Source organism: Anomaloglossus baeobatrachus, chromosome 1, assembly GCF_048569485.1.
Source record: "Anomaloglossus baeobatrachus isolate aAnoBae1 chromosome 1, aAnoBae1.hap1, whole genome shotgun sequence".
NCBI lineage: Eukaryota > Metazoa > Chordata > Amphibia > Anura > Aromobatidae > Anomaloglossus > Anomaloglossus baeobatrachus.
This window is the reverse complement of record NC_134353.1, coordinates 583,738,862-583,759,679: the sequence shown is the minus strand read 5'-3', so window position 1 is coordinate 583,759,679 and position 20,818 is coordinate 583,738,862. Positions and strand designations below refer to the sequence as shown.

The window sequence follows — 20,818 nt, the reverse complement described above, 5'->3', positions numbered from 1 at the left end:
TATCCACACTCTTTATCAAGGTGTGCAGAACTTTAAACAGCTGGTTTTCCTTAGACAAAATTGGCCAAAAATAGATTTAACAGACTAGTTTCAGACTTACAGAGGGATACAGCTAAGATATTGCAGGATGATCACATAAATATCTAAAGTTTTGTTGCTACTAGTCAAGAAAGTCACACAAAAAAAAAGTGTTAAGGAAAAGAGTCACAATAATTGCCGGGGATTTGAGGAGAATCAAATGGTGAAGGTAAGGTAGGCTGAAACCCAACTACAAATGAACAAGACAGAGAAGGTGGAGACTTGTTTTTGTGGGTAAAGGTGAACACTTTATCATTAGTACTTTGGATCACTTTAAAGGCTCGGTTCACATTTATCCTGTGCTCTACACTAACCACTTACAGTACTGCCCAAAAAGTATTGGCACCCCTGCAATTCTGTCAGAGAATACTCAGTTTCTTCTTGAAAATGATTGCAATCACAAATTCTTTGGTATTATTAACTTCATTTATTTTGCTTGCAATGAAAAAAACACAAAAGAGAATGAAACAAAAATCAAATCATTGATCATAGCACAAAAGTATTGGCACCCTTAGCCTAATACTTGGTTGCACAACCTTTAGCCAAAATAACTGCGAACAACCGCTTCCGGTAACCATCAATGAGTTTCTTACAATGCTTTCCTGGAATTTTAGACCATTCTTTGGCAAACTGCTCCAGGTCCCTGAGATTTGAAGGTTGCCTTCTCCAAACTGCCATTTTGAGATCTCTCCACAGGTGTTCTATGGGATTCAGGTCTGGACTCATTGCTGGCCACTTTAGTAGTCTCCAGTGCTTTCTATCAAACCATTTTCTAGTGCTTTTTGAAGTGTGTTTTGGGTCATTGTCCTGCTGGAAGACTCATGACCTCTGAGGGAGACCCAGGTTTCTCATACTGGGCCCTACATTATGCTGCAAAATCTGTTGGTAGTCTTCTGACTTCATAATGCCATGCACACGGTCAAGCAGTCCAGTGCCAGAGGCAGCAAAGCAAACCAAAAACATCAGGGAACCTCCGCCATGTTTGACGGTAGGGACAGTGTTCTTTACTTTGAATGCCTATTTTTTTTTCCTGTAAACTCTATGTTGATGGCTTTTCCCAAAGAGCTCTACTTTTGTCTCATCTGGCCAGAGAACATTCTTCCAAAACGTTTTAGGTTCTCTCAGGTAAGTTTTGGCAAACTCCAGCCTGGCTTTTTTATGTCTTGGGGTATGAAGTGGGGTCTTCGTGAGTATCCACCATACAGTCCCTTTTCATTCAGACGCCAACGGATAGTACGGGTTGACACTGTTGTACCCTCGGACTGCAGGGCAGCTTGAACTTGTTTGGATGTTAGTCGAGGTTCTTTATCCACCATCCGCACAATCTTGCGCTGAAATCTCTCGTCAATTTTTCTTTCCTTCCACATCTAGGGAGGTTAGCCACAGTGCCATGGGCTTTCAACTTCTTGATGACACTGCGCACCATAGACACAGGAACTTTCAGGTCTTTGGAGATGGACTTGTAGCCTTGAGATTGCTCATGCTTCCTCACAATTTGGATTCTCAAGTCCTCAGACAGTTTTTTGGTCTTCTTTCTTTTCTCCATGCTCAATGTGGTACACACAAGGACACAGGACAGAGGTCGAGTCAACTTTAATCCACGTCAACTGGCTGCAAGTGTGATTTAGTTATTATCAAACAGTGCCAATACTTTTGTCCACCCAGTTTTTTATATTTGGTATGGAATTATATCCAATTTGGCTTTATGACATTTTTTTTTTCATTGAAGACAAATTAAATGAAGATAATAATACCAAAGAATTTGTGATTGCAATCATTTTCAAGAAGAAACTGAGTATTATCTGACAGAATTGCAGGGGTGCCAATACTTTTGGCCAGTATGTATGTCGGGACTCTGTCTAAAAGTGCAAAATACGATTAAAAAACCCCCCAAATCACTATCATGATGTAGGCAGAGTTACTATGGACTCTATCTGGCCTATGTTCTGGTGGTGCACATCTTTTTAGAGGTGCAGAAAAGCTTTGTCAGCTGCTCTTTTGTGAATGCATAAATAGAAGAAATGCTGCTGGGAAAGAGGCCAAATGAGGTAGAAGGTGGCTCCAACTGTCTCATTATAGTGAATGGGTTTGTTGGAGGTTCTGCCTAAATACCGTATTTAGGAGATTTAGTTGGTAACCCTAATGTAAGTGCTCAGGGTAGAGCACAGGATATATGAGAAACACATAATCCAATATTTGAAAGTCAGATTGAACAAATAAACCACAGTATAGGAAAAAGAGGTTTCCTGTACAATTATGGGGACAAATTTATTTTTTTAAATTTTGCTACTTTTACACAATACCATTTTTTCGTTCATTTTTGCAGTGAAATATTATAATAGTTGGAACTTATTTTCCCAAAACAGTTGTGTCGGGGCTTGCTTTTGTGTTGGAGGTGAAGCTGTTATTCTTATCCTTTTGGAGTTGTAGTATTTTTTGATTGCTTTCTATTCAGATTAATGGGAAGCAAAATAAATAGAAAGCATCAATTCAGGAATTTATTTTTTCACGCTGTCCAATAAACAGTAGAAATGATTAGACATTTATTTTCGGGCCAGTATAACAGTGATACCAGCTTCGACTATTGCTACTTTTCACACTAAACAATTCTGTAGGAAAAAAAAAATCTTGTTATTGTATAGTAGTCGGACAGTTATAGCTTATTTTTCTACTGACAGAGCTGGGTATGGGCTTGTTTTTTTGCGTGACGAGACTTCATTTTTAGTGACCGCATTTTTCTTTACATCTGACTGATTTTGAGGGAATGATTAACAAGTGTTTGTTACACAGTATATTTGTAGTTTTGTTTTTTTTTGTTAACACTCTTGTAGTTAGACCCTGCTTATGGTGAAAAAAAAAAAAAAAAGGAGGGCATTCATAACTTTTATTCCATTTTCATTAAAGGCAACATACACGATTGCATTTGCAGGAGAGGAATCAGAAACTGTACTTTTCTGGATGACCGCTGTAGAGCTTCGCAAGGAAAGATCGCCCTAGTACAATATGGCCATCTTGCCGTCAATAGTTGTCGAGATACCAACCTTGTAAGGCCTCTTGAGGTTTTGTGCACAGTACTGCCTGTTGTGGTACCTCTGGTAGAGGGGCTTGGAGGCTGAAGTGGGGCTGGATCAGTGAAGTGTAATAGTGATCAGAGCATAGCAGCCACAAAGGAGGTGGGATAAAAGCCCTGACAAAAATGAATATGGATGACCATCAGTGATTTGCATCACTTAGAGCTCACAGCACACACACTGGGGTGGTGCACATTCAAAATCAAAGGAAAAACCTGTGCAAAAAATTGAGCATTAATGACGATCAGTGCTAAGCAGCAGGACGCACGCAGATGAGAGTAGTGGGGGGAATGGAGACAGGGTCAGAATCAGGGATCAGTCTTCAGCTGTATACCACAGCACAATAGTAGGGCTACAAATCCCAGAATAGGCCACATCCTGCAGAAAGGCAATGTGACAATTCTGCATACAGTTCTAGACTAGAATGAGAAAGCCGTGACAGATGCACAACCCTACTCCATTGAGAGTTGATTAGTTTCGAGTGGCTGACCAATCATATATGGCAGTCAGCAGGTGAAAACAGCCCCAGCTTGCTCTGCAGTTGGGCTGAAAATCCCCAATATGAAGAAGTGCTGTGTGGCAATGTCCATTCGTGTAAAAACAATCGTGTGTATTATATACATATATATACACACACACACACACACACACACACACACACAGTGCTGGCCAAAAGTATTGGCACCCCTGTAGATAATACTCAGTTTCTTCTTGAAAATTATTGCAATCACAAATTCTTTGGTATTATCTTCATTTAATTTGTCTTCAATGAAAGAAAAAAAAAAAAATTGTCATAAAGCCAAATTGGATATAATTCCACACCAAACATGAAAAAGGGGATGGACAAAAGTATTGGCACTGTTTGAAAAATCATGTGCTGCTTCTCTAATTTGTGTAATTAACAGCACCTGTAACTTACCTGTGGCAACTAACAGGTGTTGGCAATAACTAAATCACACTTGCAGCCAGTTGACATGGATTAAAGTTGACTCAACCTCTGTCCTGTGTCCTTGTGTGTACCAGATTGATCATGGAGAAAAGAAAGAAGACCAAAGAACTGTCTGAGGACTTGAGAATCTAAATTGTGAGGAAGCATGAACAATCTCAAGGCTAAAAGTCCATCTCCAGAGACCTGAAAGTTCCTGTGTCTACGGTGCGCAGTGTCATCAAGAAGTTTAAAGCCCATGGCACTGTGGCTAACCTCCCTAGATGTGGAAGGAAAGAAAAATTGACGAGAGATTTCAGCGCAAGATTGTGCGGATGGTGGATAAAGAACCTCGACTAACATCCAAACAAGTTCAAGCTGCCCTGCAGTCCGAGGGTACAATAGTGTCAACCCGTACTATCCGTCAGCGTCTGAATGAAAAGGGACTGTATGGTAGGATACCCAGGAAGACCCCACTTCTTTCCCCGAGAAATAAAAAAGCCAGGCTGGAGTTTGCCAAAACTTACCTGAGAAAGCCTAAAACGTTTTGGAAGAATGTTCTCTGGTCAGATGAGACAAAAGTAGAGCTTTTTGGGAAAAGCCATCAACATAGAGTTTACAGGAAAAAAAAAAGAGGCATTCAAAGAAAAGAAAACTGTCCCTACAGTCAAACATGGTGGAGGTTCCCTGATGTTTTGGGGTTGCTTTGCTGCCTCTGGCACTGGACTGCTTGACCGTGTGCATGGCATTATAAAGTCTGAAGACTACCAACAGAAATTGCAGCATAATGTAGGGCCCAGTATGAGAAAGCTGGGTCTCCCTCAGAGGTCATGGGTCTTCCAGCAGGACAATGACCCAAAACACACTTCAAAAAGCACTAGAAAATGGTTTGAGAGAAAGCACTGGAGACTACTAAAGTGGCCAGCAATGAGTCCAGACCTGAATCCCATAGAACACCTGTGGACAGATCTCAAAATAGCAGTTTAGAGAAGGCAACCTTCAAATCTCAGGGACCTGGAGCAGTTTGCCAAAGAAGAATGGTCTAAAATTCCAGGAGAGCATTGTAAGAAACTCATGGATGGTTACCGGAAGCGGTTGTTTGCAGTTATTTTGGCTAAAGGTTGTGCAACCAAGTATTAGGCTAAGGGTGCCAATACTTTTGTCTGGCCCATTTATAGAGTTTTGTGTGAAATGATCAATGATTTGATTTTTGTTTCATTCTCTTGTGTGGTTTTTCATTGCAAGCAAAATAAATTAAGTTAATAATACCAAAGAATTTGTGATTGCAATCATTTTCAGGAAGAAACTGAGTATTCTCTGACAGAATTGCAGGGGTGCCAATACTTTTGGCCAGCACTGTACACACACACACACACACACACACACACAAAGTTCAGCATCACCCCCCAATGCTAGCTCAGAAAGGCAGCAGTCTGTGTGACATACAGAGCAGTGTGCAGGTTGACCTGACAGTTTTCACATCAGTGAACAGATCTGCTTTCTGTGAGCAGACTTGGTAAATGATTAACAATGGAGGACATACGAAAACTCTTCTGGGTGAAAATCAAGAGAAAAACAAGAAGAAAGGAGGATGGGCAACTAATTATGGATTTAATTTGTAATTATTCCATGTTGTCTATTTGGTGTTTAATATTATTGATCTGAATATTTTGAGGTTAATAAAAAAGTGCCACTCCTATCCACAGGTTGTGTTGGTCGTGTAGTAGCTCTTCACAATTTACTACAATGAAGCCAAGCTACACAAAACCTGTGGCGAGTGGTGGCACTCAATAGCACATTGTACCCTTAAAGGGGTGGTTCACCTATTTTTTTTATTTTCTGTCGAAGTTCTACTTACAATTCTAGGTATTTTCTCCATTGGCTTGTGTTTCCATTTCTGGCACTGAGCGGCGCTATGCTGCACGCTCAGTGCCTGTCACATGACCCCCTGGAGCTGTGGACGCCGGCATCCTCTGACGTCCCGGCATTTCCGGGCTCTCAAACAAGACGGGTACGTCACAGGATGCCGGCGCCACTCACATTGAGTGACAGGGCTGTGGGCGGTGACTACCGCACGTCACAGCTCAGCATCGAGGGGAGGATCCGGAGGACGTCAGTGTGGAGCCGGAAGCGTCCTGCAGATGGTGAGGCACGGGGCGCCAGTGTGCAGTACAGGGGGGGTTCTTCAGCTGAATCCCCCCCTGCACGTAAGTATGTGATCACACTGTCCACCCGCCCACTCTGCTGCGATGTCAGGAGAGCGGCCGGTGTCGGGCAGTGTGATCATCTGCTCCTCCCAGCAGCAAGACACTGACAGGCATGTCACCGCTGTGCTCTGCCATCTGTCCTGCTGCATGGGACCAACTGTCTGCACTCTGTCACCTGCACCACAAGTCGACAGAGCACCTCCGCCCCCCCCCTCTTCTTTCCCCACTCCCTTCTCTCCCCCCACTCTTCCCCCCCCTCTCTCTCTTCTACCCCCCCTCTCTCTTCTACCCCCCCTCTCTCTTCTCCCCCCCCTCTCTCTTCTCCCCCCCCTCTCTCTCTCTTCTCCACCCTCTCTCTCTTCTCCCCCCCTCTCGCTCTCTTCTCCCCCCCGCTCGCTCTCTTCTCCCCCCCGCTCGCTCTCTTCTCCCCCCCGCTCGCTCTCTTCTCCCCCCCGCTCGCTCTCTTCTCCCCCCCGCTCGCTCTCTTCTCCCCCCCGCTCGCTCTCTTCTCCCCCCCCACTCGCTCTCTTCCCCCCCCCGCTCGCTCTCTTCTCCCCCCCCGCTCGCTCTCTTCTCCCCCCCGCTCGCTCTCTTCTCCCCCCCCGCTCGCTCTCTTTTCCTCGCTCTCTCCTGGCATGGTCAGTACAGAAATCTCTCCATCGTGGAGGGGTGAGAGGGAGTAATAAACATGGAGTCCCTACTGTGTCTGTGTATTTATTTCTAATAAAGTATTTTTCTCTGTGTGATGTCTTTTTTTTTTTTTTAAAACCCTTTGTTGGAGATTCTTAATGGCCAGGTTAAAACTTGGCCTGACATTAAGAATCTCGGGCTTTATACCAGCTGGTAAAAACATAGCTGGTATTAACCCCTTATTACCCAGCGTGCCACCTGCCACCAGGGCCACTGGAAGAGTTGGATACAGCGCCTGAAGATGGCGCTTCTATGAAAGCGCCATTTTCTGGGGCAGCTGTGGACTGCAATTCGCAGTGGGGGGCCCAGAAAGTTTGGGCACCCTGCACTGTGGATTCCAATCCCCAGCTGCCTAGTTGTACCTGGCTGGACTCAAAAATTTGGTGAAGCCCACATCATTTTTTTTTTTTTAATTATTTCATGAAATTCATGAAAAAAAAGGGCTTCTCTATATTTTTGGTTCCCAGCCGGGTACAACTAGGCAGCTGGGGGTTGGGGGCAGCCCGTAGCTGCCTGCTGTACCTGGCTAGCATACAAAAATATGGCGAAGCCCACGTCATTTTCTTAAAAACGTTTTCAGGGAAAAACCTTTATAAAAAAAAAAAATGCTTCCCTGCATTTCTATTGCCAGTGAAAGTAACACCAAGCAGCGGGGGCTAGCAGCCAGTAGCTGCTTTGGTTACCCTTAGCAATAGAAAATGCAGCGGGAGCCCACAAACAATGTGATTTTTTTGTTTTTTTATTTTTAATGAATTTTTTTAAAAAAAAAAATCGGCATGGGCTTCGCCCATCGAGCACCAGAGCATTTTACTGCTCAATTCATCCCAAGTAATCAGATGACTCCAGTGTCGGCCGATTACTTGTTCTGTGTCCCCCTGCATCCATCGCAGCGTGTACGGGCTGTGAGGTCAGCGGAGTGGAGACAGTGACATGCTCTGCTCTGACACATAGTGTGCTGCATGTCACTATCTTTCTCCACTCTGGTACTTGTTGTGCAGGTGACCGGATGCTACATGTCACTAACTGTCTCCACTATGGGACTTGTTGTGCAGGTGAGAGTGTATACAGTTGGTACTATGCAGCAGAAATCACAGAGTGGGGCAGTTAGTGACATGTATCATCCGGTCACCTGCACAACAAGTCCCAGAGTGGATACAGTGACATGCAGCACACTATGTGTCAGAGCAGTGCATGTCACCAACTTGCTCTGCTCTGTCACCTGCGGTGCTGCATGTCACGTTTTTGCCGCGATTTGGTGCCTTTTTTGCTGCGTTTTTGCTCACTGCGTTTTTAATCAGTGCACAATGCCATTAAAGATTGTTGATGAAAAAAAAAAAAAAAAAGGTCTGATGTCATTTCCTTATTCAAAATGTTCATTGTATGCAGGAGAGCAGACAGCAGCTGCAGAACTACAAGGCTCAGCATCCTCCATTCACTAGTGTATGCAGGAGAGCAGACAGAAGCTGCAGAACTACAAGGCTCAGCATCCTCCATCCAGGACTGTATGCAGTTTTTTACCCAAAAAGAAAAAAAAAATGACATGGGCTTCGCCATATTTTTGTATGCTAGCCGGGTACAGCAGGCAGGTACGGGCTGCCCCCAACCCCCAGCTGCCTATTTGTACCCGGCTGGGAACCAAAAATATAGAGAAGCCCTTTTTTTTTTAAATTATTTCATGAATTTCATGAAATAATTTAAAAAAAAAAAAATTACGTGAGCTTCGCCTAATTTTAGTGTCCAGCCGGGTACAACTAGGCAGCTGGGGATTGGAATCCACTGCGAATTGCAGTCCGCAGCCACCCCAGAAAATGGCGCTTTCATAGAAGCGCCATCTTCTGGAGCTGTATCCAACTCTTCCAGCTGCCCTGATGCCGGGTGGCTAGCTAGGTTATAATGGGGTTAGGGCTAGCTGTATATTATCAGCTAGCCCTAAGTCCGAAATTCATGGTGTCACGCCAATATTAGACATGGCCACCATGAATTTCTAGTAATGATAAAAAAAAAAAAACACAACACACAGAAAATTTTTTTTATTAGAAATAAAACACAACACAATTAGTGACTCCATCTTTATTGAAATAAACCCCCCTCCGCAGTAATCCTGGGTTAGGGTCCCGCGCCGTCCAATCAGGATCCAATATCATCTGATCGGTTTGCTAGAAGGCAAAGCGATCAGATGATGTGTCAGGTTAAACTACGTGAATCACATGACACATCAGCTGATTGTATAAAAGCCGTTTATACAATCAGCTGATGCATCAGTGCAAAAAAAACCAAAAAACTCACGTCTGTGCGGATTACCGGTAGCTCCTGCAGCGGAGTCTGATTCTGGTCCATCACTGCAGGAGCTGCCGGTAATCAGCTGATGAAGTCCCCTGACGGCAGGATCAGCTGATAGCCGGCCGAGCGCGAAGAAGCCGGCGACACCACGAGAATCGATCAGCTGATGCGTCAGGTGACTGCATCAGGTGATCCACCGCCAGGTCCTGCAAGCTTCGTACGTGCCCCGGGGAGACTGTACACAGCCAGAGCGGCGGTACCGAGACAGGGGCTGGAAGCAGGCATGGCACCGGGACCCTGCAGACAGGTGAGTATGACATACACACACACACACTGTATACACACACACACACACACACACTGTATATACACACACACACACACACACACTGTATATACGCACACACACTGTATATACGCACATACACTGTATATACACACATACACTGTATATACACACACACTGTATATACACATACACTGTATATACGCGCACACACACTTTCTTCCCCTGGCTGTGTAGAGCTGCTGTCTCTGTATGATTGATCTCAGTGCATCCACAGGGAAGAGGCAGGGAGGAGGGTTTGGGTGGGAGCAGAGTGGGTGTATTAGACACAGTGGGTGTGTTAGATAAGCTAGACACCGCCCTAGAGCCACAAAGAATTCTGGGACTTGTAGGAACTGAACACAGGAACTCAGAGGAGAGATTAACCCCATCAGAGCTGGAGCCAGCAATGACCGTGTGCTGCTAGTGCACAATAAAAGGTAATTTTGCTGAAAAAACATAATAGATGTGTTGAGGGGCACATATTAGCAAGATTTATCAGAAAAAAAAAAAATCAGTTTTGGTAACTGGACAACTTCTTTAAGGCTATGTGCGCACGTTGCGTAAATACATGCAGTTACGCTGCGTTTTGTAGCGCAACGTAACTGCATGCGTCCTGCGTCCCCTGCACAGTCTATGGAGATTGTGCAGGGGCCGTGCGCACGTGGCGTTTTAGAGCGCAGCGCTTCGGCTACTGCCGAAGCGCTGCGTAAAAAGAAGTGACAGGTCACTTCTTCCGTGCGCTTTGCCGGCAGCTCATGCTCTGTCTATGGGAGGAGCTGTAGGCAGAGCGCATGGAATCGGCTTCACTATGGACATTTCTGCAGCGATTTAAAGCGCACATGTGCTCTTCAGATCGCTGCAGAAATTTCTGCAGTGAACTGTACGCAACGTGCGCACATAGCAACATACACCTACTGGCTGGTGACCGTTTCATACACAGTTACTTGAATGACCCTTTTTATTATAATGATGGCTGAACCATGCATGACGAGCACTTTTTTACCTAGTCTCTCCTCCATTATCTCAGATTGTAAGCTTAAGAGCAGGGCCCTCACTCCAGGGGTGGACAGAAACAGGATAGAATAATCAGTCCAACAGCTCACCATTATACCCGCTTTGGCCATGGTAATGAGTCTTCTTACATCTTGGGGCACAGGTTGCACCAATGGGATGTCCAACCCTGCTTCACTCATCTTGTTTGAATAATGTATTGCTGTGTAATGTCCGATATAGTTCAAATATGTCCTCTCTGATTTGTAAAATGATGTGGAATATGTTGGCGCTATAGAAATAAATTATTAAATCAACCATGTTTTCCTAACCCTGGGCAATTCCTTCAAACGAACAGTCTAACATTTATAGTGATTTGTCATCAGTTTAGCTATAAATAGACCCGAGTGAAAAGTGACATAAAAACCAGAAGTACAATCTACCTTGAGAACTATATCCCCTTCGTGCAAGTTTCCATCTTTCGATGCTAAACCAGTGTTTGTCAATCCTTTAATGTAGATCTGGCTGCCAAGACGAAGACCATATTCTAAAAGAGAAATGAGGCAAAGCAAATAAATGTGAAGTCAATGCAAATTTTCTTTTAATTAAAGGGAACCTGTCACCAGATTTGACAACTAAAAGCTCTGGCCACCACGACTGAGCTCTTATATACAGCATTCCAGAATACTGTATATAAGACCCCATGCCGCACTGTATAATGTAAAAAACACTTTTATAATACTCACTTAGGGGGCTGGTCCGGTCCAATGGGCGTCATTGCTCTCCGATCCGGCACCTCCTCTCTGCTGCAATCTCCGTCCTCCTTCTACCTAGTCCAGTGTGGATGACGCGTCTACATCATCCACACAGGCCAACACTGTGGTCCTGCACAGGCACTCTTTGATCTGCCCTGCTGAGGGCAGATCAAGGTACTGTAATGTGCAGGCGTGAGGAAAGGCTAAAGACCACCACACATCTGCACTATAATACTTTAATTTGCCATGAGCAGGGCAGATCAAAGTGTGCCTGCGCAGGACCTCAATGCCAGCTAGTGTGCATTACGTAGGACGCGTCATGCACACGGGCCTCAGAAGAAAGAGGACGGCAATCGCCACAGAGAGGAGGCTCCGGACCAGAAAACAGTGACACTCATCAAACAAGACCTCCCCCGTCAGGTAATATAATAAAAGTGTTTTTTACGTTCTACACAGCGGTCTGGGCTCTTATATACAGTATATAGCTGTGGTGGCCGCAGGTTATAGTCACCAAATCTGGTGACAAGTTCCCTTTAAGAAAATTCTTAAAGAAGAGGTTCACCCATATTTATTATTGGCTACAACGTAACAAGGTTTCTCTAAAATATCTTGTGGTGCCAATAGTGCCTCTGAGCGGCGCTATTGCAGTCCGGGCTCCGTGACCTCAGGGATCTGATGATGTCACGTCAACTTCCTGCTCACCTCATATCACATCACCGCGGCCGGCCCCAGTTTCTGTGAGTCACTGGGCTGTGGGCGGCGTTTCACTGCTCATCACAGCCCAGTGTGTCTCCTGCTTGAGCGCTCTGCAGTGAAGGAGGTGGGAGCAGGGAGATAATGGGCTGTCATACTGGGCTGTGCTGAGCAGTGAAACACCGCCCACAGCCCAGTCACTCAGGAAGACTGGGGCCGGCCGCGGTGATGTGAGGTGAGCAGGAAGTTGAAGTGACATCACCGGATCCTCGAGGTCACAGAGCCCAGGGGTCAGGTGATGGGGAAAAGCGGACTACAATAGCGCCGCTCACAGGTCCTATTGGCAACACAAGGTATTTGAGGGAAACCTTGTTTCTCAACATAATATCGTTGTGGTCAATAATAAATATGGGTGAACCACCCTTTAAGTCTGTAATTCTTACCCTCATTTGACTTTTTCTTAGTTAACAGGACACTAGTAGTGTCTGAATCTCCACGACCTTGAGGGGATGGACTGCGAGACTGAAGTTGATCTCGACTACGGCTTTTCTGTAGATTTCGATCATATTTACGCTCTGCTGGAGATCTTCCATACTGACGATCTGGACTATACTGTGCACTTCGCTCATAGGCGTCCTCTCTCTCCAGGGTCCTTCCACGACTGCTATCTCTTCCATAACTATGAGGGTCATCTAAGTCACGATCAAGGCTCCTGCCACGACTACGCTCTCTTCTGTACCCACGATCTTCATCAAGACCACGGTCTATACTTCTGCCACGACTACGATCTCTTTTATACATCTGCTCATCATCAAGTCCACGGTCTATACTTCTGCCACGGCTGTAATCTTGCCTAAGTCCATAGCCCACATTAAGATCTTGGTCAACACTTCTTGCTCTGGTTCCATAACCTTTTTGATCTCGTTCATAATATGGTCCCCTTTCTTGATCCCTTCGGAAGCCTCTATCAGGACTAGGATCTCTGCTTCGAGATCCCCCATATCCGCTCCTATCACTATATGCACTGTAGGCAGTTCGGCTCTCCATTTCTGTATAGTCATCCATTACATCCAAGGCAGGTTCAGATTTGCTTGGGGCACCCATTTGTACCCTTCGTGGCCTTCTCACAACCTGTAACATTAAAAATACCTTTACATTAATAGAAGTGCTATATACACAGCAAAAAAATGGCCAAGCACATGAAAAATAGAAGATATTTTTGAATTCCCCAAGAGTTGAATAGTGAAAGCCATGCATGTACTGCAACTAATCCATATGGAGATGCTATAAGAAGGGGGTTGGGGAGAAACATTTAGAGTTTGATTCCATATCTATGCCGTTCGAGTCTATTTTTGAAAATACGTATATAAAAAAAAATTGTTAAAAAGGTCACAATAGTGCTCTAAAGCATTGACAAAATTTGCCTCATTACAGGAACATAATAAAAAAAAATACTTTCTCATTTGGAAACATTAACAAGTAAACAGCGAGTCTGGAAAAAGACTAACTTAAGAACTCCTGAGGAAGCAGATCAAAACGTATGTAGTTGTGCTGGGACAGAGCATTAATTTAGCACCTAAGTATGGTATATATCAATACAGAGGGCATAACTGCACTGGAATTGTACTATAATTCCTATGGTCAATAGCCTTTTATATTGTGAGCAATTTAAAAAATAAATAAATGAAAAAAAATTAAAAACACACTGATGGGTTTTCACGATTTGCCTGCAGTATGCACTTTAATATAATTACTTTTACCCATGTCTACCTATGACAATATGGTTGTCCTTGGAGTCTCAATTTACTAGCTATAGCACTAGGCTCTTCTACACTAGCTTATCTTTTTTTGGTATCAAAGGGAACCAATCACCAGGATTTTTGTATATAACCCAAACCCAGTACTGTACTGGCACCACCAGGCTGATTCCATACATACCTGTAGTGGTCAGCTTGGATGTATAGATTTTGAAATCCAAGAAAGTAAAGTTTATAAAGTCATCAGCTTCTTGAGTGACAGCAGCTGAGGATCAGATAATATCTGGGGGGGGGGGGTATTCATAGTTATCCCCTCCCCCTGTTCGATTAAATTCTTATGCTAATTCTATTTAATTTTTGACTTGCAGGACCTGTGTGGAGGTCATACCCATGTGATCAGAAAGGGCGGTGCCTCAGCCAACAGAGAAATGTTACTTCCTGCTATCCGCTTTGTTGGCTGAGGCCCCGCCCTTCTCGTCACATGGGTATGACCCCACCACAGGTTCTGCAAGTCAAAAATTAAATCGATTGTATAATGCTTATGCTAATTATAACAGAGGAGGTGATAACTATGAATACCCCTCTAGCTATTATCAGATCCTCAGCTGCTGTCACTCAAGAAGCTGATAATTATAAGACTTTACTTTCTTGGATTTCAAAACCTAAACATCCGAGAGGACCACTAATGGTATGAAGAGAATCAGCCTGATAGTGCCATTATAGCACTGGCTTTAGGTTATATACGAAAATCCTGGTAGATAGTTCACTTTAAATTATTTGTGTTTGATATTACCTGTACCTTGCATATGTGCTGTACACCTTTACACATCCATGAGAATACTGCCAATTTGCTGTAAGAACCAAAGCTATTTTCATGTTGCTATAGCTTTTGCTTTGAAAACTACGATTTTGGGCTTAAAAATAAATCTACTTCTCATATCATAGTTCCAATAATCATATAAAGCATCTTTGGCAATGAAATTCTAAAAGGAGTTTTCTCTCTCACCATGAATATCTATTCTGGGTTTGAGCTAAGGCTGGTTTCACACTACGTCTTTTTAACATCCGTTGAAAACGTTTTTTTAGCGGAAGTACGGATCCTGCTTTTACAGCAAATAAGGCTGGTTTCACACTACGTCTTTTTAACATCCGTCCATAACGTTTTTTTAGCGGAAGTACGGATCCTGCTTTTACAGCAAATAACGTATGCAAACGCATCTGTTATTTTGCAGGATCCTGCACTGGATGTTTAGGGGCGGGCATTGGAGTCATGTGATCGGGAGTGAGGGGAACTAGACTGGGAGGAGGCTTCTGACAGCTGCAGACGCTGGTAACCAAGGTAAACATCGGCCTTGGATACCCGATATTTATCTTGGTTACGAGTGTCTGCAGCTGCTAGGAGCAGGGCTGCCTGCACGCGTAACCAACGTAAACATCGGGTAACTAAGAGAAGTGGTTACCCGATATTTACCTTGGTTACGAGTGTCCGCAGCTCTCAGGTGGGAGAGAGAGGGAGGAGAGGAAGGGGGAAAGACAGATAGAGAGAGAGAGGGTGAGGGAGGGAGTAGAGAGATAGACAGATCACGCGAGACTGGTTCTGGGCATGCTCAGTACTTTCTGGGCATGCTCAGTACAAAAGCAGGATCCTGTCTATCAGCACGCCAGCGTTCACCTGCGTTCGCGTGCTGTTTAGTCAGGATCCGGTGACTTGCAGTATTTTGATGCAGCTCAAAAACGCTACAAGTAGCGTTTTTGAAACATGTTAAAAAACTGCAAGTCACCGGATCCGCACTATAACGCAGGCAAACGCAGGTGAACGGATGTTAACGCGAGTCCATTGCAAATGCATTGAAATGAAAACGCATTTGCACTGGATCCGTACTTCCGCTAAAATAACGTTTTCAACGGATGTTAAAAAGACGTAGTGTGAAACCAGCCTAACCTGGCACTGGTCATCCAGTGTCCCACAGATACATTTTAGAAATCAGCCAAATTTGGGAAAGCAACAGAAGACCAAACACTAAATGGACAGGCTGGATCAGCTTTTTGGAAATGGCTCCCTGCTCTGGCAAACAAATGGGGGCTTCTCATTAGGGCTAACTCTACCTTTATGACAGAAAAAAAAAATAGTTCATGGTATGAAGATGTCTTAATGAGACAACAGCTCTCTTATTGCAGGATTCCAGATTTATTACTATTAAAGAGTTCAAGCTTTCAATCGATTTTTCAATGACATCCCAACTCTTAAGTGCATAGGCAATAACGTGGACTTGTTCCCCAGTTTGCAGCTATAACAGCTACCATCATAATGGGTAGATTTTTACAAGACTTTAGGGATTTTTTTTGTCCATTCATCCAGAAGAGCATTTGAGGTCAGGCACTGATGTTGGATGACACGGCTTGGCATGCAATCTCCATTCTAGTTCATCTCAAAGCTGTTTGGGGAGGCTGAGGTCAGAGCTCTGTGAGGCCAGCCAAGTTCTTACACACCAAACTCACCCAAACCCTGTGTATATGGATCTTGCTTTGGGCACTGGGGGCACAGTCAGGCTGGCACAGAAAAGGGCCTTCTCCAAAACAAAGTTGGAAGCATACAGTTCTCAAAAAATCTTAGTATGAAGATGTGTTATATATACTGATTTTCGCAACAGCAGCTTTCCAACGATGTCTGCATTGATGTTCTAGCATATGACGTGATATTGTGTCATGTAACCACTTCTTCTCGTTAATATTCCATTAGAACAGACATCTGCTTTGCCAAAATAGTACAGGCAGTAGCTGATCAGTCAAAAATGTAATGTCAGCCATCGAGAACAACAGTGCAAATATATATGGAATGGCGAGGCTACGGGAGGTGAGAATGCATCATTAGTGATGGGTGAACTCACAGATATCCTGGATCGGTGGGACTAACCAGACTTTGAGAAAAAAAAAAAAAAAAAATATCGCATCCGGTCCGGAATTGATCCCGTATATCTGGCCGGACGCCGGTCCCAATATAAGTCTATGGGGACCAGAATCTAGCAATTAAAAAAGGTGGTAAAAAGGATAGGGGGATAGGAGCAGGCGCGCTATACTGACTGAGGCTCCGACGCGGCTGTAACTGCCCATTCAGTTCCAGGGCTGCTCATTAGGCTCATGCATATACACTGCTTTCCCTGCCCAACGGCATCTGTGATTGGTTGCAGTCAGAAGCACCCCCCACCCTGAGTGACAGCGTCTGTTTCCAATCACAGGCGAAGTGCGTGTCTATCGTACTGTAAAAGTAATTAAATAAAAATGACGTAGGGTTGCCCCATATGATACCCAGCACAGAAAGCCCACGGCTACAACCTGCAGCCCCCAGCCGTGCACTTATCTTGGTTGTGCTTTAAAATAAGTGGAACTGCTTGCGTTTTTTTTTTTTTTTAATGTTTGTTTTTTTTAAATTAAATGAATAATTTAAAAAAAAATGTGCAGTTCCCCCCCAATTTTGATACCCAGCTAAGATAAAGCCCGACAACTGGCGGCTGGTATTCTCAGGAGAGGCCCATGATTATTAGGTCCCCCAGCCTAATGATAGCAGCCTGCAGCCGCCCAAGATTGCCGCATCCGTTAGATGCGACAAGCATGGCGCTTTACCCGGCTTTTCCCGATTGCCCTGGTGTGGTGGCAATCGGGATAATAAGAGGTTAATAACAGCCCACGGCTGCCACTAAGCCCTGGATTGGTAATTGGAGGCATCTGTGAGACACCCCCATCACTAATCTGTAAGTGAAAGTGAATTAACACAAACACAGAAAAAGTGCTTCATTTGGAATTAAACACAAAAGACCCTCTTTCACCCCTTTATTAACCACAAGACAACCCTGCAGGTCCTATATAATCCACACAAGGTCCCATGTAGCTCGGCTACATCGCAAGCATACGAGCGCCGTAGAGCATGACCGCACACTGAGTTTCAAGCAGAGAATGAATGAGCAGTGCAATCAGCGGTGACGTCACTCAGGTAAGTTTTGGTCACAGCTGCAGGTTCCCATGGTCCTCCACCTGTGATCGCAGATAAACTGTCCCCAGGAGACCTCAATGAACTCTCACTGAATTTACAAACCTGGATCTCCTGGCATAAAACTGCGGGGGTATTTTGCCAAGAGATGCAATTGAGATTGGGTGCAGGAATATGGTGTAAATATTTCAATCTGCATTTCTTGGTAAAAAATTGCACAAAAACTGTTTTTTTGCTGCCGTTTTGGTGCAGTTTTCTACAGGGAGGTGCACGTTTGGTCCTAAAATCTGGTGCAGGAATTTCAGCACCAAATTTGCACCTCCTGGAAGAAAACTGCACCGAAACGGTATCAAAACCATTTTTGTGCATTTTTTTTGCCAACAGATGCAGATTTGGTGCTGAAAGTTTTACACTATATTCCTGCATCCAATATACACCTCATGGCAAAAAAAACCTGCATCACTACCTCATCATATCGCATGCAGAAGTGATGCTTTTTTTCGCCAGGAGGTGTAAATTGGGTGCAGGAATATGGTGTGAAGGTTCCAGCATCAAAACTGCATCTCTTGGCAAAAAAGCACAGTTTTCTGCCAGGAGATGCAGGTCTGTACTCCTGTGAGAGTTCATTTAAATCACCTGGGGTCAAGTTACCTGCAAGCACAGGTGGAGGACAGTAGGAACCTCCAGCTATGACCGCAACTAACCTGAGTGACGTCACCAGTGATCGCACCTCAGTCCCTGCCTGAACCTCACAGCGTTTGATCATGTTCCCTGATCACGCGCTGTGCCTTCAGTAATGTAGAAGAGCTGGAATCGTCATGGGACCTCATGTGGATTACATCGGACCTGCAGGTTTTTTGAGGGGGTGTTAATAAAGTGGTTTAAGAGGGTGTTTTTTGTCTTTTATTTCAAATAAAGGATTTTATTGGTGTTTTGTATTTACTTTCACTTACAGATTAGTAATGGGGGGGGTCTTAGAAGCCCAGGATTACTAATCTAGGGCTTAATGGGAGCTATGGGCTGCGATTAACCCCTTATTACCTGGATTGCCACTACACCAGGGCAATCAGGAAGAGCCGGGTAACGTGCTGGGATTGTCGCATCTAATGCACGCGGCAATTCTGTCGGCTGCAGGCTGCTGTTTTTAGTCTGGGGGTTCCCAATAACCATGGGTCTCCGCAGCCTGAGAATATCAGACCCCAGTTATCGGGCTTTATCATGGCTGGCTATCAAAATTGAGGGGGACAACACGCTGTATTTTTAAATTATTTATTTAGATAATAAAAAAAAAAAACAAAAACAAACTTAGGGGACTAGTCCAATCACATCCCAAAAAACAAACACAACCCCATAAAATTACCATCCTCCAAACTCTACAGTTGGCAAAATGCATTCAGGCAGGTAACATTCTCCTGACATTCAACAAACCTAGACTCATCCAACGGAAGAAGCGTGATTAGTCATTCTACAGAACACATTTACACTAATCCAAAGTTCAATGGCTGCATGCTTTATACACGCCATCCGATGTTTGGCATAGTGCTTGGTGGAGTAAGGATTGAATGTAGACGCTTGGCCACAGAAAGCATGCCATGAAGCTTCTAGGGCACAGATTTTGTGCTGATGTTAATGTGAGAGGAGGTTAGGAGACTGCAGAGAATTGGCCACTTAAATGTGCTATGTGCCTCAGTGCCCAGTGAACCACTGTGTAAATACATTGCAAAGTTACTTTGGTTCCTAAATAATTCCAACTTTCCAACAATACAATTCACAATTAATGGTGGAATATTTAAGAGGGAAGAAACCTCATGAACTTGTTACAATGGTGGCGTCCTATTATGGCATCACACTCAAATTTTGTGAGCTCTTTGGAACAATCCCTTCCTTCATAAATGTTTGTAAGGCAGAGAGTGTATGGTGGTGGCAATAGGACAAAATGAAAACCTAAATTCAATGATTAAGAAGTGTGTCCCAATATTTTGTTGATCTAGTATATACCAGTACATACATATGTAGCTATAGAAAGATATCCGAATTAGTGAATTAACTAAAAATTACAAAATAATTTCTCTCCTTACCAGAATTGCAGTTTTCCCACATTTTCTTAGTTGCTGAACTGCAAAAGAGTGTGGCACATTTTCCAGGAGGGTTCCATTAACCATAACAACACGATCATTCTCTCTAAAGAAAAGGGGAAGATAAAATACTTTATAATTCAGCAATTAGTATTGTTCTGTCTGCTGGGCATGGTTTTCAGCCGTTAATATACAATAATATTGATCCACAGGAATGAATGTGCTGTACTAAAGCAAGTTTTATTACAAAAAGTTAGCTTCAAAATGTAATGAAAGAGAACCTAAGGAAACAATGATCCAAACCCCACAAGCAAGCCAGGCAGACTTACCATGAAGGCTACGTTCACATGCAGCATTTTTTGCTGCATTTTCTTTGGCTGCTAAAACCTGCTCTCTTGGCAATAAAAATGCTGCATTTGAAAACAGCCATTTTGCAGTATTTTTCTGCTGATATCGCTATTTTTGCAGTGCTTTTCTTGGTGTGGGTTACAAGTGTGCTTCAACAGAACAGTGGAGCGTTTTTTGAAGCATTTTTTACCCACTTTCTCATTGCTTTCTGTAGGTGAAAAAATGCAGCAAAACGTTGAAAGGATTGACATGCTGCACATTTGAATAAAAATTCAGTAAAAAAAATAAATAAAAAAATTAAAAACAATATTGCATGTGAACAAAAACACTGCGGTGTCTGGAGAAACTGACTGAGAACCTTTATTAGTTCCTCCTCAATTGCTGAAATACAGATTTGGAACTTAAATGAATAACTCAAGGGCTTTTGTGAGAAAGTCGTTTTTCTTAAGACTTCCCTCTTGACGCCTGAAGGATTTTAGAAAGTATCACTTCCAAACTTGTTAAACAGGAAGCACGGTAATTAATAGGGACAGTCTGAAACTAGATTAAAGTGGCTCTGTCATCAGGTTTCACAATACAAGCTGTATATCTTATACGTAAATAAATAAATCCAGGCCAAAAAGGCTGTATAATCCT

The 20,818-nt window shown here is 43.7% G+C and overlaps 1 protein-coding gene across 1 annotated transcript in view; it reads right to left on the bottom strand.

Annotated features, from left to right (window-relative positions):
- Nucleotides 1-20,818, bottom strand: part of LOC142245237 (tight junction protein 2-like) — an 84,052-nt gene that overhangs the window by 19,785 nt on the left and 43,449 nt on the right. The window contains exons 4-6 of the mRNA XM_075317802.1: nt 19,838-19,940; nt 12,461-13,148; nt 11,013-11,116 (exon numbers count right to left, since the gene is read on the bottom strand). Of these exons, the coding sequence (XP_075173917.1) occupies nt 11,013-11,116; nt 12,461-13,148; nt 19,838-19,940 (895 nt within the window). The remainder of the gene's footprint in view (nt 1-11,012; nt 11,117-12,460; nt 13,149-19,837; nt 19,941-20,818) is intronic.